The sequence below is a fragment of the Eutrigla gurnardus genome, assembly GCF_963514095.1.
Source record: "Eutrigla gurnardus genome assembly, chromosome: 8".
NCBI classification, from domain to species: domain Eukaryota; kingdom Metazoa; phylum Chordata; class Actinopteri; order Perciformes; family Triglidae; genus Eutrigla; species Eutrigla gurnardus.
In genome coordinates this window covers 16,265,383-16,292,256 of record NC_139922.1, presented here as the reverse complement: position 1 = coordinate 16,292,256, position 26,874 = coordinate 16,265,383, and the positions used below count along the sequence as shown (strand labels likewise).

Genomic DNA, 26,874 nt, shown 5'->3' with positions numbered 1-26,874 from the left:
TTTCAAGGCAAGGTATCACAACATTTTGAAAACACCCTTGCAGCTCCCAAACTGGTCCCCTGTGAGCCGGTGGAAGCCGTTTGACACACGAGTACAGGCTTTACAGAATCACTGAGCCAACATCCCACTCTTGTTTGTCAGCTCCTAAACGGTTGCAGTGGGATGGGTGCAAGGAGAAACCCGAACCCAGCACCGACATGTATGTGTGAAAAATGCTCCGAGGCAGGGCAATGCCTCTGCAGAGCTATGCGGTAACTCTATTCGGCTATACCTATACCCAAAATACCCTTATCATCTTGGGTTGCATGCCCCATGCACCTCCCAGCTAAGATCTAAAAATAACACCCTAGTTGTAGAAGTAGAAGAACATGAACATTGCGCCGCACTGAAATGTTGTTAATGAATGTTTACATTTACATGTAATGCATAGTAAACTTTCTTTCCTGACAATAAAATAGTCTCTAAACACTTTACGATGAGACCTGTGGAGAAATCAACAGGATGAATCACAACGGCTCCACACGCGGCTGCAGCGCGCCGTAACGATCAGAGGACAGAGAACTGAAATAGGTAACACTCTAGTAATTTCAATATACCACTTCCAGAAATGTGTGGGGAACAGAGGAAATGACATGTCATCATTTCTGCTGCCACTGTCGATCGTCTGACTGCGCCTCATTGTGAATAATTGCTGACAAAATCTCAGGAAAGCCCCGCGGAGGACCCCCGTCCTCCCCAGCCCCGGTCACATCGCATCATTGACAAACCACACTGACGAGCACACATTTTTCCTCATCTCCTATCACAGGCTGTTACGAGCCATTCTCCGGGGCAACGGAGCGGACTTATCAGCTTCCACTGTGCAGATTTCCACACCGGAGTCCCATTCAATGTAATTGCCGTATTGACTCGCATAGATCCAGCTGCTCTAATTTCTCATTTCATTTCCTTCATGATCACGGGGTCACTGGCGACGACACAGTTCCCAATCATTCTCTCTCCAGCATTTTTCTCAGGGAAGAGGTTTGTTCCAATATGTGTGAGCTGGGCCTCTTGGCAAACATATAAAACGAAAGCCATCTAGAGACTAATGGGAAGGGGGGGGGGGGGGGTCTTAGTGGATGCAGTGTAAAAACAATGGCGCCCACCACCCACCATCAACCATTAATGAAGCTTTCCATCAAATGAATGAGAGTTATAATCAGTGCTCACAGTAGTCTATCTACACGGTGCACAATCCATTCCAGAGGACTGTCACCGTCACGGAGCTGACAGAATATTCCAGACCCTCTCTGAAAACGTCTTTCTGGTGGTGAAGTACAATTTATGCTTCACTAAAGCACTTTTTTTTCCTCCTCACCTCTTTCCCGCCCTCCACCTCCACAGTTTTGCATGACCCAGCTCAGCATTTGCACTTCACGGCTGCCGAATAGGTGCAATGTCACCGATTACGGCGCACGCTCGCTCGCACCATCTGCCACCGCGTGTGAGAGTGCTGTTAGCATCAGTTTTCAGGAAAGGTAGGCTGAAGGACAGTTGCATAACTGATTTACATACCCAAGAGACACCCAAACTCATTAATGCATACAGTGACCAACCCAAACATCAAATAGGCACCGCAGACCTGACCTACCAAAATGCTACGAAGGGCATCAAATTGTCTATTCAGGCAGGGAATAAACAATATGGCTCTGTAATTTAATTAATATTAGAATTGTAATGTCACACAAAGTCACTGATAGTGTGTTGATAGCTGAAGACATACACACCCAGAATATGGTGAACACACACGAGGCAGCACATGATGTATTAACGTCATACTACATTGTAATTAATCTAATTCACAAGGTTGTCTCACTCACTTGATGACTACATGTGCATGTAAATGAATGAATGACCTTTAAGCATATGGTTACAGACTAACATCACTCATAATTAACGTGCTTTACAGGCAAGTAATTACTACCTTCAACCACATGTTCGGGTTTCAGCCTTATTAATTATCGCGACACGGGTCGTTCCATTTGAAATACGACCTCGCGTGGGTGGTGATTCCTTCTAAACTTAGGATTCATGAGGAAAGTTACTGCAGTCGACGCCAGCAGAGGAGCTAAGTGGAGTTCTCCCGAAGGCAATTGTGGCGTTTCCAATTTTTGTTGCACTTTTTCGGGACTGCTTTGATGAGTTACCATCTGCTGGGTAACTCTGTCAAATAAATGTCCATAAAACGTACTATAAACACGAAACCTGAGGAGGACTATCATTTTGCCTCACACAAGTCATTAAGTTTCTCATTGCCATAGACAGAGAGGAGACTCAAAAGCCATCTCCATCTACAAAAAAAAAAGCTAATGAGATTTGGTGCCATTTTCACAGCTTGGGGTAATTCATTGCAGTCTTTTATGACTACATTACCCCTGTTATATCTCTCCTCTCTTTTTGTTTCCTTGTTGTTCAGTCACCAGTTGCAATTTTATGGCAAAGCGCTTCTCTGAGTGACAGCAGCTTTATACCTATCCTTCTTCATCACATCAATGAGAGGGGAGTGCGAGAGGGTACGGCGGTAATGGCAAGTTGTGGAATGTCAGGTTTCCCAGACATCGTCTGAGGCAGCAGAAAATGCGAAATCATGAGAAAACCTGTAATCAACGAGAGGACGTTCTCCACGATTTTGACAGGACCACAACTTAACAATGAAAGAAGAGGACGGTGGAAATTATATTTTTGCCCTCAGGCTTGATGCAGCAAAGGCTGTGATGTTCAGTGCTTTGGAGCTGGAGATGTGCTCAGAAATTTAAGCTCACTTCTCTAAGTAAAAAAATGTAAAACATTGATTGCTCAAAATGTTGCACTGTGTTTTTATGGATCAAATATTTGCGGCATCCGTTCATCCATCCATCCTTTACCGCTTTACCCTGTATCACGGTCGCGGGGGGCTGGAGCCGATCCCAGCCGATCTACCTAGCCATTGGGCGAAGGTAGGGTACACCCTGGACCCCTGGTCTATCGCAGGGCCCACATGTAGAGACAGACAAACATTCACACACCTACGGGCAACTTAAGAGTCATCAATGAACCTATCCCCATCCTGCATGTCTTTGGACTGTGGGAGGAAGCCGGAGAACCCGGAGAGAACCCACGCTTACACGGGGAGAACATGAAAACTACCACAGAAGGAACTCAAATTTTTATACATAAATATGCATAAAAATGCGGAAATTAAATGTAAAAGTTTAGATTATTAGCACCAGGACAGCATCCACTACATGTTAAAGAAACGAGTTGTGGAACACAAATTGTATATATGTTCCATACACAGTAGCAGCCAGCTAGTAAGAGCTGTATATAAATGGAATTGTTACAATGGGAATTAAGAGTGCACATCGTATGTGTCAGTGATGGGAACACACCACAGAAATACAAATGTCCAAGCACTTGTAAATGTTAATGAAGCACTTATGGGACAGGTAGTGTGTCTTTGATATACCGAATTGAATGCTAATGCTGTACATAGAATGACGGGAGCCCCCGCTGAGCAGAGATGATCTGATTGCAAGCATAATAAAACTCACTTCACTGAAATACCTGAGGAGTAGCACAGCTTAACTGTCTGGTACACACAGACACAGGGAGGAGGCTTGAATAGATGGTGCCCCTCCCCCCTGTAAGATGCCAATGGGCTCTGACCCAGCTGGTTGAGTATATCTTAGCCTAACTTTCACTTTCAAAGTCCTGTATTGAGGAATGGCCGGCCATCACAACACTGCATCGATCTGGAGACTGCAGGTGGGGCCAATGGCAGAGAGGTGTGAGCCGTCCTGCCATTAGGAGCTTGTGAAACAGAGGCTGAACAAAATTATGACACCCATTACGCCACGCTGTGTAGACCCTGGCTTATGGAACATTTTGTCATTCCAGTTCAAGCCCTGGCTAATAGTATTAAAAGCATGAGTAGTTTTGTCATGTCTACTTTGCACGTCTCTTCACCTCTAATGGAGCTACATTTTAAGCAAATAGCCTCCCAATATTCTAAATCCTGTTTCTAATGTCAATGGCCAGGGAGGCTTTTCGTGAACAGAATTACAGACCACCACCAAACTGTCTCAGGAGCATTTTAACATGCAGAGCGTGTCTGCTCATTCAAGATGTATAGGGACAGAAAATCCTCCGCGCTAAATAATATAATAAGCCTAACCCATTCTTGATCTTCGGGATGGCCACTCCTTGACGATTAATACATATTTGCTTTTTTTAATTATCATAAGGATAAAATCTGTGTCTAACGCAAATGATTAGCCAGACATCGTGTAAAACGTTTTGGTGAGGTTCAGAGAGAAATTCATGCCCTTTGTGTTGAGGCAGTTATACAGTCAGTCAATAATCTTGTGAATGTTTCACTAACCACGCTTAGATCTCACTTTCTACTACAAGAATGGATGAGTCATTTATTTCAGTAGAACTGACCTTCCTCATAACCTTTGAATGCTGAATAAATAAACCTATATGATCCCTCAAGAGAGGTGATGAGAATGAAATTAGCTGCTGAAAAATATCCATTGCTCTATTCAAAAACTTACATTAATAACCACTTCAGCACATTTTTACACAGACCAAAGTCTGGAGAAGTCAGTGACATGCTACTAGACACTAGAAAAGGATATTAACTTGGATATTTACACTGCCTGCTTCCACATTTCAACACATATCTAGGGAAATAAATAAAAATGAGCAGCGGATCAAAAGATTCTAAAACTTCTCAAAGCTGCTAAAGCATAAATTGAGCACTGAGACAGCATTAATGCAGAACAGCATGCCCTTATACCGGATAATAATACAGGGAAAGATTTCTGCGTTGCTACATAACATTTCCGTCCACTATTATTGTGTCTCCATCAGGGCAGCTTATTGAGCGAGAAGGTAATGAAGATGTTTTATTGCAAACTACAGGCTCGCTAATACCGGCTAGCTAAAATGTATCAGCTTGCTAACTCATTAGCTAATGCTAGTCTTATTCTCACCAAGTTTCCCACTGTTTACAACGGAATAGGCATTAAACTTAACATTTGTCACGATGATAACGTGTGGAAATATGGGTTATAATTGTATAAGTAGTTAACAGAGTAACTAGGAGCTAGCAAGCAAATGTTAGCCACCAGCATAGCCGTCTTCACTAGCCTGTAAATGCTATACATAAACATTAATTGAAAAGAATGAGAACATGAACCGTTGGGGGTGCTGTCCCGTGGACAGCCCTGGCCCGGGTGGCTGGAGAGCTCTACACCGTGGTGTGAAGCCTCCTGTCTGCCTGGGCTGGGGTGGTCCCTGTGGCGGCGCCCCCTGCAGTCATGGACCATGATTCCTCTCGGTGTGCGCGGCCCCCAAAGGTAGCTTCTTCCTCACCTCAGATCTCGGTGCCCAGCCATGTCTCCTCAGCAACAGCTAGTGTATGTGTGTGGGTGTGTGTATGTTTGTGTGCGTGAGTGTGTATGTCTCTGTGTATCTCTGTGTGTATATTTGTGGGGGTGGGAGGCTTGGGTTTCATGGTGTTCTTTGTTGTTCATATCTCGTTTCGTTTTTGTTTTGTTCGCTTTTATTTTCTGTGAGGCACTTTGTGCTACTGTAAAGTATGAAAAGTGCCATATAAATAAAGTTTGATTTGATTTGATTTGAACACTGAGCCGTCTCCATGACAACAGAGTACATTTCATCTGCTCTGTAAAAGGCTTCTGTCAAACCGCTGATAACTGTGATTAAGGTATGTCCATATCTGTCTTATAAATGTGACAAAGCGTGGTGCAAAATAATGTAAATGACATTGTGGTTCATCGTAGGCCTACCTCTACTGAAAGCATCCTGCACACGCCACGCTCTCACTCTGCATACAGCCGGAGACTGTGTGGAATACAGAGATAAAACAGCGCTGAATTGTGCTCTGTGTTGGTTGTGCCAGATTTAATCAAGGTAGCCATGGCGGACCTGGTAACGGTGGTTCGGCTGTGCACGTGACACACACACAAACTGAAAAATTGCGAATACAAGAGTTTTCCCTCTGGTGAAATGGGCTGCGGTACTCATTTCATTCTACACGCAACAATCTGAATAAAAGGCTTCTCGTCCGCCACAGCAATTACTGAAAACGTCATGAAAGTAAAATGAAGAAAACCGCAGAAATACCTCTAGCTTAAGAAATATTATGGCAGATGTATGGCGGCGCTGAAATAGGTTTCTCATTCATTCTTTCACTTTCAAGAGGGGAGCTAGACGTGACACTCTCCCGTGCACAAAGAGAAAAATGAGAACGGCACAAATCGGGGCCACAGGCAGAAGTTTTGAGCCAGTTTTATAGCTGCTCAGCATTTCTCTACATAAGCAGCCCCAAAGCTAAATGTAGTCCATTTAAGTCCAAAGGGAAGCTGGTGAACTACCACATGAGGATACTAGTGAGCTCTGAGGATAGACAAGGTGTAAGATGTGAGAGAGAGAGCGAGAGAGAGAGAAATGTGCACATGCATCTCCACAGACCATCACGGAAAATGATAATATATAAAGAACTCCCATTTATTCCTAACTTTTGCACTTACTGCGATGGATGTAGCATGCAAATGAAAACCCCTCCGGCAGTCGAAATGCAATTAAGGTAAGCTGGCCTGCCAGCAAGGTTAGTGCTGCCGGTAGCAAAGTGCCAGGTATAGCACCCCCAGCACAGCCTCCCTCAGGACTCCCACTCTGCCGGCTGCGCGATGAACCGGCGACCCTTAGCGCACACCTCCCTTCCCGACACAACCGCTGGTGATGAATTACCTAATCCCCCTATCCCCAGCCGTTTCTATTATACACCGTGGGCTTGTAAAGAACAACTAGGAGGAGAGAAGGGAGGTTGAAACAGAGAGTGAGCGGTGGGTGTGAAGCAAAGAAGAAGAAGAAAAAGACTTATTGACACAGTGACAATGGGAAGATATACAGGACAACCAAAGCCAGGAACCAGCAACCATATTCTTCAGTATCAAAAGGGCATTTACAGACAGCTTTCAGTTTATCATTGTGTCATTTCAGAAGCATTTGAAGAAAGGACCGGTAGAAAGTGTTTCTTTCTGCTGCCTCTGCTGTGTTAATGTGATATTTATGTGAGTTTTCTGAATCTTCTCCAGAGATGAACACGAGTCCACCAGTGAAAATGCACACCTCGGGCTTCATTTCAACTGAGCAGAGAAGCAGCTACAAGGGACAATGACATCAGTGCTCAAACCCTCCCAGAGGAATGCTCGTCGTCACTCACACACACACACACACACACACACACACACACACACACACACACACACACACACACACACACACACACACACACACACACACACACACACACACACACACAGCTATGGAAACAGCAGGAGTGTGAGTGTGCATCAGAGTTAAAGGGATACCGCAAGGGACAGACACACACACACGAGCAGAAAGAAATAACTGAAAAACAAAGCAACTGGGGCAGTCCATTGAAAACAATGCTGACACATGACCAGCTGTGTAAAGCAGCCCGTGTTCACATTTTCCTCTTTAAAAAGAAAAACACTATAGAGGTCAACTGAGGACTAAATGACTCTCTGTCATTGTGAAGGGAGAGTTAGCCAACACATTTCTCCTGGTGGAAGGCGAGACAGGAAATACAGCAGACCTTTTACTGGAGCTTGATCTCGGAAGTATCTGAGAGATATGCGGTTTCAAAGCACATTGCTCCCGAAGCCAAGATGGAACGTATCCTATCAGACGGCTCGCTGCACCAGCTGACTGCTATGGAAACAGCGAGACGTGCGAGTGTGTGTGTGTGCGCCAGGAGCGAAAAGGACATGACAGCATGGGCACACGTACACCCCGCACATGCTAATAAAGCCACACATGTACACAAACGCAAAAACACACACATCTGTTACCTATCTGTATGTCAAACTCTATGTAAATAAAAAGTTGGGGGAAAGTGCAAACGGAACAGCTGCAGCACGCATACAGAGGACGGCATTCTACAGACTGGGCAGCCATTCAAACAGCTCTCGGTAACAGTAACCCACGGCAACCCTAAAACCAGCCCCCTTTTTTCCCTTCCTCCTCAAGAGACACAGATCCATTGCCCAGTTAAGGGAGAACCGAATGAACCAGCAGACAGAGTTCCCAAGAGTGAAAAGAGGTTGTAACTTTACCCACTCTGCCCTTACTGAAGAGCAGTACTACCCCCCCCCCCCCCCCCCCCCCTAAAGGTTCAGGAGGTTAATTATTCAACATGAGAGGGGATCTGTGGACACAAGCCATCAGAAACCCCTCGTCTTTTGTTCACCTCATCCTCTCACTCACTGACTTTCAAATATGCACTTATTCACACGGATAGACCTCACTCTGAGACATTATCCATTACATTCACAAACACACATAGCCGGACTCCATACAGCTGCATCAGTGTGCACTCGTCCTCCACGTGTGCAGCTTCTCAGAACACAGTTTCAAATGCACCCTCCGAGCGGTTCCTACCGTTGTGGTTTTGCTGCAGGGTCTCCAGCATGCCGGCAGACTCGGTTGCCCCCAGTTCGGCCAGTCTGCGGCTGGTGGCGCTCAGCTCCGAGCGCAGGTTGGTCACCTCCTGGCTGGCGGACTGAATGGCCCCATCGATGCGCTGAGCCAGCTGCTTGTTGTCATCCATCATTTTCAGGATTTTTGCCTGAGGAGGAGAGGGGAATCCAGACAAGGTGTCATGCTGACAAGTTGTACATCTCCTGTGAAGGACGGTGTCCCCAAATAAATCCTTGCTCTTTCTCCTTTTCCGTTTCTCGCTCCCTCTCTCCTTTTTTTTATAAGAAAGTCAAGTTAAATCCTCAAAGCAGTTTGTCCTTTCCCTTAAAGAGAGGCATCCAGCTCAGGGGAAATGTGTATCTGCTAGTGTACGCTTTGGAGATGGAGTGTGTGTGGTGTGAGTGTGTCAGTGTGCATGCATGCCTGTATGTGTGTGTGTGTGTGTGTGTGTGTATGTGTGTGTGTGTGTGTGTGTGCGTGTGTTTGAGAGTTCAGTAACAGCGTGAGAGTGTGTGTGTGTGTGTGTGTATGTGTTAGAGACAGCACCGCCCCTGTGAAATGTGCTCTCTGCAGCTGACTGTAGAAAGGACACAGAGCATTGAGATGACAAGCACCTTTTTAAATGGACTGTACCATTTGCAGAGAAAGTCGAGGGGGGGTGTGGGTGGGAGGGAGGAGTGAGCTAGACCATATAAGCACATGGAAGTCAGAGGTCCTAAGCACAGCTGTCTTCTGGAGATAATGCTGGGAGGTTCAGGGATTGTGTGTTTGACTGAACCGACACACAAGACATTTCACTAAGCCGGGGAAAACGGACTTCAGTGGAAACACTGCAGCTTTTCCTCATTTTGGATCTGTGTATAGCACATGCACCTCCCCTCCACGGACACATTAACAAAATGGAGGAAACCATTAGTTTGACAAAGAAGCAGTTGTGGGGGAGAAAACAATAATAGTTATGCAAACAAAGCTTTCATCACAGTATCACAGCAAGATATTTTCTCCTTCAAACCAACACATTTTTTCTTCGCTTAAAAATATCATTAAATAAACATTTTGAGGTCCATTGTAAACAACATTTAAGTGATTGAGATAGTCAATAAGTCGGTCTACATTAAATCGTTTAGCAAAAAACAAAAGCAAAATAAATAAAAAAAAGCAAATATTTTCCTTCTTCCTGCCTCTCAAATGTGAGAATGTGCTGCTTTTCTGGGGGTTTCATCTTTTACACACGACGGATCAAGCCGCATTATTGAAAGTTCCTTCCAGTCTTCCTGCATCTTCGCACATTATCTTCCACTGAACTAAACTTGGTCAGTTTACGCCAGAGATTTCTGCATTTATTGTATCTATTTCGGTATTTGTGTTTTGCTCTGTTTGAGAAAGACAGATGTCCACGTACCAATCAGAAATTAACAATCTGATGAGAGATTCTCACACACACACAGTCCGAACACAAGAGATGCAGAGTTAAAACTGGCAGACTATTATTATAAATCTCTTATTTAGTCATGAATATTTAAAGCTACACTGCGGTTGTCCCTCAGTTCTCTGGAGCATTTAGCTTTCGGCTACTTTTTTTTGCCATGGTCAGCTACGTTTTGGTTTTAGGACACTCAACATTACCGTTCGGTCAAGTCTCCCTGCTCTCATCGATGTCATTTTTAATTAAAAAATGCCTGATAAACCCACTGAACAGTACCTGCCATGCACGGCAGACTAGCGACTGGCTGGAGAACATGGAGAAGGCAAAAAGCCAGGTATTCCAGCAGGGTTTGGATTAATATAGAGCTGGATGAGTAAAGCAACTCTAAACTGAGGGGGTACTACAACATTAATAAAAGCACCACACCAAAGTGATCCAAAGGCGAGCCGAACAAAGCAGTGGAAATGAGGCATTACGCAGGGCACGCAACTTGAACCCATGACAAACTGGATATACGCTACTCCTGCATCACTGAATGCTTGAGGGGGGGGAAGCATGTTCTCATGCTCTCTATATCCAACCTCACAGCCCAGGGAAGACGTTCTGACAGCAGACTCTTCATTGTGGGTTGCAAAAATAAGCCCTTATAATTACCTACTACGTATAGATGTCTTGGAGCTCCCTCGTTCCCACCCAACACCCCCGACTCAATCCTGCGTTTCTCACCGACAATCTGGCATTTGGCCGCCAAAGCATGCCCGCTCGCTCGGCAGTACAGCTGTGTTGTGATTGTTTCCCGGGGTGATGTGAAGTCAGACCTCAGCCCATTCTGCATGTGGTAAACACAGACCAGCCACCACGCTGCACAGAGAGGCAAGCCACTGCTGTGTAGTCCCGGAAATATGTGGCCGTCGCTTCAGGCACTCTGTCAATGTGTGTGTGTGTGTGTGTGTGTGTGTGTGTGTGTGTGTGGGCTTAATATTGAAGTCAACACTGTTGTCTCAAATGAAACCTAACAGACTGCCCGCTACAGTATGTAAGCAAGCGGATGAGGAACAACAGCACACACATACACACTAACTCTCTCTCACACACACACACACACAACACACACACACACACACACACACACACACACACACACACACACACACACACACACACACACACACTAACACTCACACACACACACACACACACACACACACTCCACCCGTTCATCCATCTGCCCAGACACAAGTCACCCCTCCCACTCGGTAAATGAACATCATGTTGTTATTTATAGACGACCCTGCTGCTGCATATGATACATTAGTCACAGGGGAGGGCAGTCACACACACACACACACACACACACACACACACACACACACACACACACACACACACACACACACACACACACACACACACACACACACACACACACACACACACACACACACAGCTTACACTCATACACGAGGGGACTAATAATCCCAAAGTCACTCCATGTTCATTAATGACATTCATTCTTAACAGGTATCATGAAAAGTCGATTGGACCCTTCTGGGTAATTAAGATGCTGTGCTATCTAAGTGGATTTGTTTTCATACCATTACACCGTTTGTCTTTTCTCAGCAGCATGGATCCCGTTGATAAACCTTGGCTGCATCATTGTACACGTAGGAATGCAAGGGCGACAGCATGGCAGACTGTAAACTTTGCAAACTTCTCAAAATGGCGTCACCACAGAACTCAGTGCGGTGGAGATAGAGAAGGATAATGGAAACAGACATCAGCATGAGGCCGAGCAGCGTGCTGCAAGGCAGCGTGGTTGAGCCTGTTGGCTGCTCCAACGCTCTCAGTTTCATTGATGACTGGCGGTGAAGTCAGCTTAACTACTTTTGAACCAGACGATGGTAAAAGCCCCTCGACTGCTGTCCAGTGTGATTGACTCCTCCGCCGACGGCGCTGTCAGCAGCCCGGCAGGAGAGAGCGCTCCGTGGCGAGCTAGGATGATGAACAAAGGCATTGAAATGTGGGTTTTATCGGTAAACTATGAGAGTAATGCCGGGTGATTTCGGAGGCGGTATTTTTTTTTTTCCATGGATCCAACATTTTCAATAGCAATTGCGACCCCTTGGGCTCGGCTGATACTCAGAACAGATCCGATACCAGTGTTTAATAAGCTGTAAGCCTCACTGTGTGGAAGAGACTGGGATCAGTTGACTTAAATACAAACATTGCTTTCCTAAATTAGCAAAACATATTGTAACAAATGCATATGTTGGGTATGAGGGAAACCTCATACTTAAAAAAGAAAAGATAAATGAATGTTGTTGGTCACACTTCATCTCTGTCGGTGGATTCTACACATATTTAACCAATGAACAGTATTAAAAAGTGCTGAGCAGACTAAATCTTGTAAATCTTGTAAATCCGTCGGATCCTCAAACTGTCAGCAAAACCTCGTTTCTCGACCCTTTCACTTCTCAACAGCAGGCCTCCGGGGATCTCAGTGGCTGAGCAGCCGTTCTAATCAATGAAGTACAAAATAGGTATTTCAACATTAATAATAATAATGCGTCTCTCCTCTTTTGCCACTTTCTACACGGGATGATGGGATGCCTTTAGTCTCGAGCCCTCATCCCCAGTAAGTACGCTACTGTTGAAAACAAGTGTCACATTTTTGGGAATTTTGGCATTAACTCGTTATTGAAGTGTTGGTTTTCATGACATTCCTATTTGGTTTGTTAGGGTTAAAGAAAATCCCAGCCTGTTTTGGGAAGAAGATAATTGGCAGCCGGACAGTGGTGGGAAGCAGGATTTAACCTGATTTCAGTTCCTTTAATTTTAGCTGAGCGAGGATAACTTGTGATGTTTTATTTGCTGTCTCCATACCAACTAAAACAAGATTAAAAAGCAGAATAGAGCATCGCTGCAGACCCCTTGATTATTTGGTCCTAATTGGCTTTACTCAGAACCACAGCTCAACAATGAACAACGTGCAGAAAAGTTTTTGGAGATGTTTTAAGTAGTTTGACCAGTTTTACATCCTTAGTTCCACACCAAATCTCCAAAAGCGATAACTGGCTTCTTACGAAGCTCAGAACACCTGAACCCAGCTGTAAACTTGATTCATGTCTGTCTATACATCATATATGACGTCGCTCCCTTGGGGTCTACAATGTGTCTGCTGGTCAGTGGAGTGAATCGGGGGGCCCACTGGCTGACTGAGGATCAGTGATTAGTGGATGAGCTGGGGGGGTTGATTAGCATATGAATGGAGACGTAACAGTGGGGAACAGTGCGCTGCAATCCTTTATTGTGGCAGGACTTTTGCAGCCGTGTCACTGGATTCAGCATGGAGGTCTGTATACAGTTTTTAAGCTTCAGTGATTTCATTTTTTTTACTTATTGGGATGGAATTTTGTTGCTAAGCAATAACCTAAAGACTGGGATTGTATCTATTGCCTGTCAACAATAGAAACAGAATAAAAAAAAGTTTTTAGGGTTAGGATACATCTTTATAAAGTGTTCCCTTGTCTGATGCATTTGTGTGAAACTAATCACAACAATTAATGTAATTGTGTTATCTAACTACAATATCGATGACCAGTATCATTTAGGAAGTGTATGCATTTATTTGTTTTCTGCATCTAAACAGGACCAAACCAGAACATGAATAGTTAAGCTATGAGGTGGTTATCTGAAGAAAAGGATGTGTGCAGAAGTGTTAGTTCTCTATATGTCCACCAGATGATGGGCATGAAATTGATAATTCAGACTGTCAGCCAGAGACAGAGATGTTATTTTGTATTTTTCCTCCCAAGATAAGCTTCATTATTTAATCAATGCATGTTCCCAAAGGAAACTTCTATGTGAGATGCATGTAGCAGACACGCAGAAATACTAATCTGTATGTGTTTGTGTTCAATTACAAACCGCATCATCAGTTTATCTTCATGAATAAATGTAACAAGCATAATTCATATGGGATGAACATTTTAATACAATCCAAATGTAACAAAAAATGGAAAAAGTGTTTCATATTTGTAAGGCAATTTATATTCATACGACTTTCTGCTTACAGCACCCAGGGTGTGTATTCTGTGAGGATAATCTAAATATAATGTAAAAATACCTACACCACAATCTCTCTTTAGTGATTCAGTCTATGCCTCTGCAATGCAGAACTTATGGGCTGCACCAAGATCACCTGCTCATTGATAGCATCTGGAAAGGCCAGCCAATGAGGTGGGAAAGGTGCTGTGATGCGGAGGCATGCTTGTGTGAATTCTTGGGTTGTTTTTTGGAAGGTTTTTATCCAAACATAAGGAAATGGTCTAATTTACCCAGAGGAGTAAGGAAATAGGGTTTTTATTGTTGCCGTACGGTATCTTGATCCCTTATCAAGATCATCTGATCTGAGGGGAGAACGGGGCTCAGCACAAAAGTCTTTTTCTGCAGCGTCTGAATGCACGGTGCACACAAATCACAAACACACACAGCGATGGCAGGGGGAGAAACGGAGGGGGCCGTGAAAGAAAAGAGAGACAGAGAAAGATACTGATAGAGATGTTCTCATAACCAGGCCGGTGTCATTCATGCCCACTGTTGTGCAGAAAGTATACCATCTTGTCACGTGTGGGTGGATGCTGCAGACAGCATCCGAAGGGAAAAAACACAAATATGCCCTCAGGCCCCTTTACACAAATACAGAGCTTACATTGGGGCAGCAGATCCCGCCTGACAGGATCAGAATCGTCCGAAACCATTGTGTTTTTCCTTGTACGAGTCATTTTTATAACCAAACAACCCAGTATTTCAAAGGAAATGTTCACCAAATCTTTTTTTATTTGACTTTGTGGATCTGCCATAATTGTTTATATGTGACATTACTAGATTTAAGGTCAATCCTACATCTATAGTTTATCGTAGTTATGTTTAAAGTTCTCAGCCTGGTGTGAGAAAGGTGCAGAGGGTCAAATTAAGTCCACAATACTTGATCTGGTAACGAAGGGAGTTTGAGTCCGCGGGCTTTACTCATACAAGGCAAAACCCGGATGAATGGTGTGCAAAGCGATTCCCTGCATCGTTGTGCCGGAGTGTATGACAATAAAAGAGCACACTTTCTCAATTATGCAGAAAGGATAAGACAAGTAACTGTCAAACCAAGAGAGAGAACAGACACGAGTGTGAAAAAACAGAATGATGCTCACTGAGCTAATCTGTTTATTCTCATCCCTCCCCTTCCTCCACCGTTTAAACTATGTGAAAATAAGGAGCAGCTGGAGGAGAGGAGAGGGCTCTGTGCAGTGGCAACTGTCTGCCTAATCCCAAGGGACTGTAAACAGTGTATAACTGAAGGTCGTTGAAAAGGTCACCATTTAGACGCCAAGTGTTCGTACCAACCAGCTGAATTCCTGGAGCGTTAAAGCAAAAGACATACTTCGGTTCCTTCTCTCTGAAGATGAACAAAGTTAGACAATAGCTGGTCAACACAGTGGAGAGCCAGAGATTTTTCTCAGGAGTTGGACACCAATAGAGCTAACAGGAGAGTATAGGACAACTCCAAATAAATGCCATAGTGGCCCTGTGTCTGCTGGATGTGTAAATAAATGTTCACTGTGACAACCTTATAAGATGATATGTTTATGTGGTGTTTTTAGCTTGTGTTGCTGCCTCCATGTGGCTGCAAAATAGAGAGTTAATTCCTATTTCAAGGGTTGAATCCAGATGTCGAACTGAATCCAATGAGCATTTGATTTTAACGTGTTAATACTCTTGCACCGCTTTTCAGAAACTACAAATAAAGTTGCCATTTAAGGCACCGTATATAATGAGTTATTAAGATACAAAGCAACTATGTCAGTAATACTGTATTTTACATGCTTTGCTTGCTGTATAATTTTACACCCAGCTCAAAGATGTTGGGATAATTATAAAGACTACACAAATGTCCCTTTTGTTTTTCCTTCAGGTTCATCTCCTGCTACAATGTGGGTTCGTGTGTGCTTTATTGATTTGTTCTTCAGATTTCTAAATCTATGTTTACCTGAGTTTTTACTACTTATTTTGTTCATATTTATCTTTCCCTTTCTGTCCTAAATTCTGTAATTATACTTACTTTACTGGGATGAGCAACCCGTGTCAGGCAGCATATCATAACCTTGTGTCCTTGCCAGTGAGCAATTTGTGTAGAAGATATAAAATACACAGATGCAACCCAGTAAACAGTTTGTTGACACACACATAGATTTGTTTTCCATTCTGTCTGACAAGGACAAGGAGGTAAGAGGCGGGCGATGTGCTTTTGGAATATCTTGTACTGTATCCTCATTCCAACTCTCCCAATTTCTCTAATCTCTTGTTCCATTCACACTAAGCTCTTGCCCACATCCTCCCGCTTCCCCATCGCCGCTGTCAGTGTGAGGCAGATCCAGACAGCGATGGCAAACAGACATCACGCCGCACTGTCAAATGGACACCGGCTCCGCGGGTAAAAGGCTCAAGAATAAGCTCAGAAACAAACAGGTTTGCCGGCTTCGATGGGAATTAAGATACACGTTCCTTTTGAGTGAGACGAGCGAGGAAAAGAAGAGCTTCCAGGCAGAGAAAATGCCTTCATGTCAGTGTGGTTGTGTGACATCATTGATTGCCTTCCACTGAAGGTGGTGGAGGTCGTGTTTGTGTTACAGATTGAAGTGGATTCAGTGCCTTCGACTAACCTTCAAAAACTAAAGCCACATTCAAACCATCCGACTGAATACATAAGACATTATTTCAGACAAAAGAGATCGACAAATTAGAGGAGAAAGAAGATCATAAAGTGCACAAATCAATTGTTGAAATAATTTGTGTCACTTTTGCCTTATTTAATTAAACTATAATTTAGACCATCAGTGTTGATGATAAGTAAATATAGACTTTTTCATTCCTCCTGCAGGTTCAGGAGCCTCTTAAGATGCTCTTACTAGCAGAGTGGCAATCAACAACTCAAGTGAGCGATAGGTCTTCTTCTCTCTAACAACATGTTAATTTCAGGAGTCATATTCTTCCAATTCAACTTTAATTAATAACTAGAGTATCACTTTATAAACTAAAGTGTTTTGAACTCGACTTTGTATCAGAAGATATAGAAGGACTTGGTTTGACACCATGAGAGGACGACTCTCTATGATGAGGATGTTTTTTACCACCTCCATAAAGACAACTGGAGCTAAGTTTATACAGTGAGCTGAGTAATTAGCGAGGCTATGGCTCGTTTCACATCCACACAGATGTTTGCAAAACGACAAGAACAAAAAAAGAAAAGAAAAAAGGCTTCTCAAAGACCAAATGCTGGATACAACTGAACAAAGACTTAAAATGCAGTTCACGACTGTCGTTAAAATGAGTCCTAAACAATGTCGTTGGCTGGTGGCCTGAAGAGCTCACAGATGGTCCATTTTTCCTGCTGAAAGGAGTGTGTGGTTGCACGTCTGATGCTGTTAGTGTTCTGGGAGCTAAAATCCCTGCGTAGGTGTGTGCGGTTTCACTTAGTGCAATTAATTGCGCACGTGTATGCGTGTACATCCGTCTTTGTGTGAGAGAGTGAGGGAGAGAGAGGGAGAGGGGGAGAGAAAGAATAATTGTGTTTCAAGTTGAGGTGCAGCTCCTGTCTCCTCTGCTCAGTATTCAGCAGCCGTCACATCTGTGACGAGGATTGAGAGAAGCTCTGTTTAGGTGCTGTAGGGCGGTTGATGCAGGCTGGCTCGATGCATCCTTTCAAAACCACTTCCCTTCAGAAAAAAAATGGCACAGCACATGGATGACAACACTTCAACAACAAAAGTGGTGCAAAAATACCAAAAATATACTCTTTCGATACGAGAGGAAGCGGTGTTATACGACAGAAAACCTCTTTTTAAGATGCAGTTTGAAACCATCCAAATATACAGCAGCACCTCACAGCTAAAGGGAATTCAAATCCATTGTTGCTCATTTATTTTATACATTCTTTGCATTTGTGGTACTTGATCAAACTTGCAATTACCAAAAATAATTGAGAAATTGCCTATTACTTTTTTCCCATGCATTTTTGATACCACTGACAATGTCAACATTTGGGCCAAAGATTGTTTTGAACCCTCTGTGATTTCAGCTCTGAATGCGTAAGCGTTACTCGAATTGAACGATTTGAATCATGGCAAAGGCAAAGGGCCTCTATTACTGGGGTCCTGGTGCAACCAGCAGATAGTCCGGGCCAAGACTTCCTTCTCTGTGCACTGGTTGCACCAGGGCCTCTATTACTGGGGTCCTGGTGCAACCAGCAGATAGTCCGGGCCAAGACTTCCTTCTCTGTGCACTGGTTGCACCAGGGCCTATATTACTGGGGTCCTGGTGCAGCCAGCAGATAGTCCGGGCCAAGACTTCCTTCCCTGTGCACTGCTCATTGTTAAGAGTCCGATTAGCAAATTAAGATGCAAGACTGGAGTCGTGGTTGAGAGACAACGTGAACAACCAGCATGTTTCATGAGTAGCTGCTTTGGGAACCTGTGGGTCCTGAGACTGGATTTCAGCTGATGTGTTTCAGTGCAGGACAGCAGTGAGTGTGCAGAGGCTCAGGGATGACTCAGCAGGTTTTATAGTAACATGAACTCAACAAAATAAACATTTTTTTTTAATAAATAGGTTATTGTGGTGTAAATTCTTAAGTACGTGGCTGTGATTATATGAGCAGCATCCATGGGAGTGAATTCCAATATAATGTGTCTGATTGAGTTAGTTGTTCCTCTACATCTTTTACACAGTTCTACAGTTTTGACAAAATGCGAGCCTCAAGTCTTCTTGAATAGAGCTGAGTATCGCAAATGATTTCCTGAATCGATTCAATTCTGATTCACAAGGTCCCACTTTGATTTCTGATTCCATGTCGATTCATTTAGGGATTTCAGTTTCAATACTAATGTTGGTTAAGCCCTACCTCATATTATGCATATCTATTTATTGCACTAAACACTTTTACTGTGTCTAGCACTTATTATATTCTATGGGGTGATCTATGGGGATTTAAATAAATTATGTCTAAAGTAATGGCTGAAACAACTTGAAAACTATATGTCTGTGTTTGCTATAACAACATTTCATTGTTATTCTGTAACAATGACAAGAATTTACTGAACTGAACTATGAAAGAAATGTTATCAGAACTAGTGCAGCCAATTGTACAAAGACAGAACTCTCTAACCTGAGTGCATTATAAAAATATTAAAGTTTATATGAAAAACTTTTTTCTACTCGTTATTTAACAGTATATCAGTCATAAGTGATGATTTAAGTGCTGCAATGTGAACATGTGAGCAGTGAAAGGAGACAGCAGCAGCTGAGAGGGGTAGCTTTAATGGCTTCCAAAAAGTGCAGGTTTTTTCCCCTTTTTAGTTTGCCTGTCCATCAGTAATTTCTCAAAATCCGCCCCAAAAATCTTCATGCATTTTTGAGGGACTGCAGGACTATGAGCAATGCAATTACAAATCTTTGGTGTTACCATCACATACTACAGATTTCTGAGCTATAACTGCAAAACAATATGACATTTCACTACTTATGAATATTCAAATATTGAAATCCACATGAAAATGCAATAATAATTGAAAACAGTTTGTCCCTATAATATTCATGTTCTACCATCACGTGGTACAGATTTCTGAGCCATCACTGCAAAACAACATGAGATATAACCACTTATGAATATTCCAACATTGAAATCCACATGAAAATGAAACAATAATTGAAAAGAGTTTATTTCCCTATAATATGCATGTCTGTATTCAGCTCAGTGCCAATGAGTTGCTCTAGTGGAGCATGTGAAAGTTAATTTTGTAAATGAATGCAATTCATATCAATACCTAATGATGTATACACTTGATTCATTTGTGGCAGAATTAAGTATACTCCAATTGTCATTATGATTACGGAGAAGAAACAGGACTGGCGTCAAAAACACCACAGGGAATCAGCTTTTCTCCAAATATGCAGATCTTTGCAAATGAACCCATTACCTCCAGTGTTAAATTAGCATGGAGTGCTTACCAACAGCCTAAGTGCTGATTATGGGAACAATGGGATGTGGCCACCTATGGGTGCTTTGGATTACAGGCTGAGCCGAGGAGGACAAGACAAAAAAAAAACTGGCACTTGTGTTGTGTGAGGCGAAGTGGTCCATAGTGTGCCTGATCATAAGACAGCAATATCAGTGGGAAGATACTTTCACTGGACTAAGGAGCAAGATTAGTAACGACATAGTTATAATCATATAACTCTTATATATACATATAATTACAATCTTATAATTACGATCACATAAATCCGTCATGGCCCTGAGAAAACCACAGCTGCACAAACGCCGTTAAAATGCAGTTAATACATTTTGAGCTGGTGCTGTATGTTATCTTTGTTATGATTAATGTTGAAGATGAGAATCAAACATATGGACAGAATCTGGGCTGTGGACTTGAATTCATAAAAAAAAAAAAACATTTTGCAATATTTAAAGGAGTCATCACCAGGAAATCGCAATTTCTCTTGTTAAAACATGCATATCTGTGTTTGACCTCAGTTGAAACTTGCCTGAAAGGCTGGAGTTTGAAAGTGGCGCCGTTTTTTCGCTTCTGCTCTTTTTCCGAACAGGAATAGCACACAAGGGTGTGCATTCCTAAAGCACGAGATTTTGATTCTGCGCCTACGGTGACGTCACCGTGGAGGCTACTTGCATAAGCCCACCCCTCTTTCACCACCCAACCCCCCCCCGTCCGCTACCTGACGTCCTGCTGTAAACGTGTCTCTTCAACCGTCTCTGGCTCTTCACTCTCCGGTTCGGGTTCCGACTCTGGTTCGTACATAAATGCCTGAATTCCGTAAGGTTCGTCATTTAGTGTGTGCGCCATGACAGGGGGCTGTTTATGTTTTGGAGTCTGCATGCAGGCAAGCCCCCCCGGCTCTGTCCTTCCTGCGGCGAATCAACGCGCGCCTCATTACATATTATACAATGCACATCCGGACCAGTCAAAACCTCGCGCGTAATCTCGCGTGATAAAATCGCGGTACGAAAAAGGGTCAGAACAAGCTCAATGTTTGATTAAAATTTTTTTTTTTTTTCTAATAAGTTTTACGAATTGATCCAAAGCGATCCAAGGGGGGCTGGATACGTATAAAACCAGGTTATGACTCCTTTAAACAAAAGTAACACAATAAATTTGGTGGTCACGACTGAATGTTTCCTGTCATCACATTCCTGTTTTGTTGTTCTTCATTATACTGGCAGTTAAAGCTGACTGATCTACACAACACTTTTCTTTTTGTTTGTTTATTTTGTTTTTTTTTAGTGGTATGAAACTTGATTTATCCCCAAAGGGGTCTTTGTGCAGTAAAGTACAATTCTGAAAGTTATCAAACAAAAAATGCACCTCGTTTGTGTTGCATTATGACAAGTCACTAACGCACACACACACACACACGCTGTCTTGCACACGGCTATGTGTCTTATAATCAATCAAAAGTTCGGAGTGATTCTCTTTTGAGCAAACAAGCCACATTAAGGACTCCACAGACTCAAATATCTGGTGGAAAAAATGCTGCACTGAACTTGAAGGACTGCATTCAGAAAATAGAATAAATAGTTGTTTTTGCCAACTCTGCCTAGAAAAGGTTACTTACATTTGTATCCTGTTCCAATCTAAAAAGTAATTACTCCTGTCAATGCAGAGCCGGATAAAAGGTCATTGCTGTGTGACCCCGAGCTGACAGAGCAGCACATGTCCCAACACCCTTCAGCACTCTACAGCAGGGTTTGGAAAGCAAATGAATGTAGAGAAAGATAAGCTCAAATGTGTGATAAAAAAAAAAAAACGTCTTGCAGAGACTAATCTGAGTTTGGCCAATAGGGAGATGAAACTCCAGTGTTTGAGGATGCCTTGCAGCTGTTTCCAGTCCAGTCCAGAATTCTGCATGGCTGGGATTAGTTTGTGAGCGGTGTATCCAAATGTGAGTTTCTAACTCGGTGAGGACAGCAAGCACCCATGTGAAGTCAATGATGATGGGAAAAGTGGAGTCTTAAAGCAGTGAAATAAGTAGAGGTGCAAGGTGAGGTAAATAGTAACGTGTCAGTCATTCAGCTCGCCAGCTGTGTGTGTGTGTGTGTGTGTGTGTGTGTGTGTGTGTGTGTGTGTGTGTGTGTGTGTGTGTGTGCACTCTCCTTCAACATCACAAGTTAAAAGTGAGGGAAAAGCTGAGGACCTCAGTGACATTTGAAAACTGCAGCATCTGAGAATCATGTCTGGGAAGTTAATCTGATGTGATATTTTATTGATTTCTTTTTGCTTGCTCCCTCATAGGGCTTCTGACTATAAGGACACTACGTCAGAGGTCCCTCCTCTCTCCTCGCTGACTAAAACACCCTCCAGCCCAAATTCACAAGTACAATATTTGTTTAATCTTATTAATATGCCTTATTAAATAATTGTAGATTTTCCTTCAGCATTATTACTGGTTAATCCCCTGATAAATTAAAATGTAATCATGAATTGATTAATTATATATGATTTCACATTATTTTAAAAATAAATTACATTTGCCAATCAATCATTTTATTATATTTTATATCTGTCTTTTGACAATAATGTAACTATTTATATGTTAAATGCTATCTCACGGTTTAAAGCAGCTTTTATGTCATATTTACATTTAGGTCATTTAGCAGACGCTTTTGTCCAAAGCGACTTACAATAAGTATCTGAACGCATCCTGCATTGCAAATGTACTTTTGCGCATAATTCCCATAATCCTATACATCATTTATATCAGTGGGACGAGATTCACAGGTGGACCTCAAAGGCATACGAGCGATTCATCTGCATGAGAGGTCTGGGGGAAGAATTAACATGATTTATGGCCTTTCTCACCGTTATTTACAACTTGTGTCAAAAGCAGCCGGAGAGAAAGGAACTCGCGGGAGAATCCCAATGAGGACGGAGGAAATCAGAGATAACTAAAGTGTAATTAGAAAGGGAGAGGAAGTGGCACAGTACTGAAATCCTGTCATTGTGTTGATGTGTGTGTCCACAGACGAAGGTTCAATTAACTTTAGAGTTAGAGAAACACAATGAAACGAACACATTTCAAAATATGTCCGAAAATAAACTTGAATACGGAAGAAGCAATGTGTTTGACACATTCAGTGTTTTCTTTCCTCCAAAAAATGCAGAAAAACAGATTAGGAAGTGTACTCTGAGTGGCTCAGTCAAGTCAGAGCATGATCAATATTCAGCGACACTCACAGCCCGGATCAATGGTGCGCTGCTGAAAAAGTTCAAGCTATTGGTTATTCTAAACTTAATACACACCATCAGCAAAATGTAATGAATATTTCATGACAGTAACACAAAATTCTGACATCAGAGAGGTTTTGTCATTCTGTTTCTGTTCTGTCAAAACTTGGCGATTGATTGTTATCATCGTTTAAAGCACCGAGGCAGAATCTCATAGTTCACAGTGAATGATTCGGGGGGGGAAGCAGAAATAATAATAAACGTTCAAGTCAAGAGGCTGACGGTCGGGACACTTTACCATCGCTCCAGTATCGACCCTGATAGATTTCAATTAATATGTCAAATCGCATCATCTGTCAATCGGATGAGTTTTGAGAAATCTCTAATCAGCCAAACAAAAGTTTCATCCTTTCTGAACCGTAAGAGCCACGTAACTCACTGCTGTGTGTGAGATGCATCAATGACATGCCGGTTCTTCCATTGTGACGCTGCTGTTTACATACTGTCATCAGCTGACCTTTGCAAACACAGCCACCGCTCTGCAAGACGGGGAGGAATTCAGACGTAGAACGGCTGACCTTCTTTTAATTTGGCAGGAGCTCAGTGTGATAGTGAAGCTATCAGACCTTTCCATCAAAATTAATATGAATCGACATCAATCACAAAATGACTCTGCAGTCTCTCACTGGCTGTAGCTGGGTAATCGACCCTAGAGGAACTGTGCATAGATCATGCTAATTCTACCTTAGCCGGGGTCATTCCCATTTCCTCGAGTTAATTAACGCACAAAACATATTCAATTCTTCTTCTTAATTGAAAAACGTCAATCATTTTCCCGCACAATTCTCCAGCTCATGGTTTGCGTCAGACTATTATCTCACACGGTGTCGGGAATTTAAATGTAAATTACTGCAAGCCATTAGGATCCATATGCAAACCCACGGGAGACCGCTAGCTCACCTTCCTTTGATAATGAACGCTGAGGTCTTCACAGAGGTCACGCCGCCGCTAAATGATTGAGGACAGATCCTGCGATGCTGTGCAACATTTACCCGATTCTCTCCAGCTGAGCACTCTCACTGTGGCTGTTTCATGCTTCTAAGTTACACTCTGGGCTGGAGATATAAACATCATTATATTTATTTTCTACACAGAGAGACTTTGGAAATGAATTTGCAACTGCATTGCAGATGTGCCAACAAGAGACAAAGCCATACATCCAATGCCACATTCAATTACATACTCTGCGGAGAACACAGGTGGAGTTGCAGAATTTGGTGATGAAAATGGAATCAGCTGTTTAATACAGAGGAGCCGGACTTATGGAAGCAATTTATGAAAGTTGGGGCTTTCCCTACCATTACAACCTAAGCCGCATGAAAAGAGGAAAAGCCTCTATGTTTTGATTTTGCAGGCACACGGCTTCTCCTGCTCCCTCGCACATGTACAGTCATATCAGGGAGGCCCTCACAACACACGGCTTTAGTCTCGCCGGCCGTTTTCTGGGCTTTGCCAGCAAAAGCCCCAGATCAGCAGCAATTGCTGGAGCTCGCTGTTCAAAGATGTAAGCCAAGAGGCTCACCGATTGTTTTCTAGCCTACACCTAGCAGGCTAAATATCTGACCTGTCAGGGAGCTGCAGCCAACGTGCACAAACCACATGTTGAGAGGAAACCTGGGGGAGGGGTCGCCTGTTAGTCGTCCAAAAAACTGAGGAACTTGTGATTATTAGCTAAATTTAGAGCACTGTATTTCACAAAATGATGGAAAGTTTGTTCATAAAGTGTATAGAATAAAAATATATTTGATTTTTTTAAATAGCAATGTTGTGTTGTACCCAAAAATTATTAAAATTTTAAAATTTTATTGACACATTATTAGACACTCATTTGACGACATCCAGAAATATTAAAACGGAAAACAGAATTTGAGAAAAGTAAAACGAAATCTGGAAAAACATAAAGCTGGATTTCATAGGGTCCTATTTCATCATGTGGCACCGCATGTCAGGACAGTACTGGGGACGGCCGTGTCAAACAGAAGTTGTGCTTCTTACAACCCAACGAATCACTGACTTGGCTGCACGTCAAGGCTCCTACATAGTGTCAAAACTGGTTTCCTTTAATCCTTCCCCAACGCTACAAACACCATTTATTTTCCTGATTGCATGGGTGGCCCGAGCACAACATCAAATCCCTTATCAAAGCAAACCTTTCTGTATTGCAAGTCTAACTCCATTTATCTTCCCTTTGACTTGTTGAAGCAAGTCCACCAGTTATAAAAAATGTACTTCCATTCTAAAGTGAAGGGGAAATATATATTCTGTCAGAGACATTCATATCAGTGAGCTCCATGTGTCTTTCTGTGCCTTTTTTTCCCTCTTCGCTATAATTCCACAGACACAATGCAGAAGCAGGAGCGTGACAGCCATATCCACCCATACTGTCCTCAAACCAAAGAGGCTTTTAGGACAGCGCCTTTCCAAAGAGGAGCACAAACTGTACAGTAAAGTAGTTGGGGTTGAGTCACTGCACATTATTTAACCTGGGGACTGATTACTACAACAGGAGTGTGTGTGTGTGTATTCAGTATATACACATGCATACTGTACAGTGATTGTATACAGAGTTAAAGACAGAGTATCATTAAAATATGTAGCAAACGCAAAGATAAAAAGCTGGTTTGATAAGAATTCCGGAAAATAGACCAATACAATACCAGATGAATATACAGTCTCGCAGACGGATACGCTTATCAACATTATAAAGATTGATTTAACATCAGCGATAGAGCAAATTGCATACTTGCTCCAGGATATTGCTCTCACTGCTTCACGCTGTGGTTTTGCCGCCGCCGCCCAGATAAATATGAGCCATCTGCAGCAGCTTTCGGCATGGCGGCTTGTCCCTATCACACAAACCATCTAATAACTTCTGCCAGACAGTTAGATGCTCCACAATGTTACCTTCGTCCAAAAGTCTCCCCCCCCTGGCACCCGGGGGCGACACCCAATCAAACTCACTTGTCTTTTGCCATCCAAATCATGTTACGCTAATAATGTTACACACTCAAACAGGCTTACAGGATTAAAACCGACTCTGGAACCAAGAATCTGGGCTAAAAAACAAACATGAGAAGGATTTGTTCGATTATTTCAGTATATATGTATGAGACACTTATCATGTCGGAGTAAAAGCATGACGGCAATCTATCTTGAATTTAAAAGGGGACCATCTGAAATCCTGTCCTCCACATTATTGGAGAATATTCATAAATGCAGATTCGGTGAAAGAAATGTGGCACATTTAGCAATTTGTGACCCTCGTCTGTGAATACACAGAGCTGATCTGAATATTGTACAGTTATCCAGGGGAGGCAGCTGCACAGCTACTATCGATAATGCAGGAGGCTGTTTGAAAGCGTTGGTGTGTGTGTGTGCTTTGTTTTTTCCATCTATAATTACAGATGGCAGCAGCGCTTGTTTAGCTGATGCTTTAAGGCCTCGGGGGAAGAGGACACGATTGCCTGCTGAGAAAGTGAATGTAATTTGTCCTAATTTAATATTTATCTATTGGAGGAGGCTGAGTTATCAGAAGGAGCTAAA

At 42.8% G+C, this 26,874-nt stretch overlaps 1 protein-coding gene across 11 annotated transcripts in view; it reads right to left on the bottom strand.

Moving 5' to 3' along the window:
* The window catches only part of kazna (kazrin, periplakin interacting protein a), a 161,924-nt gene that overhangs the window by 96,828 nt on the left and 38,222 nt on the right, over positions 1-26,874 (bottom strand). For all 11 annotated transcript variants that reach the window (XM_084014623.1, XM_084014629.1, XM_084014632.1 and 8 more), the window contains exon 3: positions 8,518-8,704. In XM_084014623.1, coding sequence (XP_083870749.1) covers positions 8,518-8,704 — 187 coding nt within the window. The remainder of the gene's footprint in view (positions 1-8,517; positions 8,705-26,874) is intronic.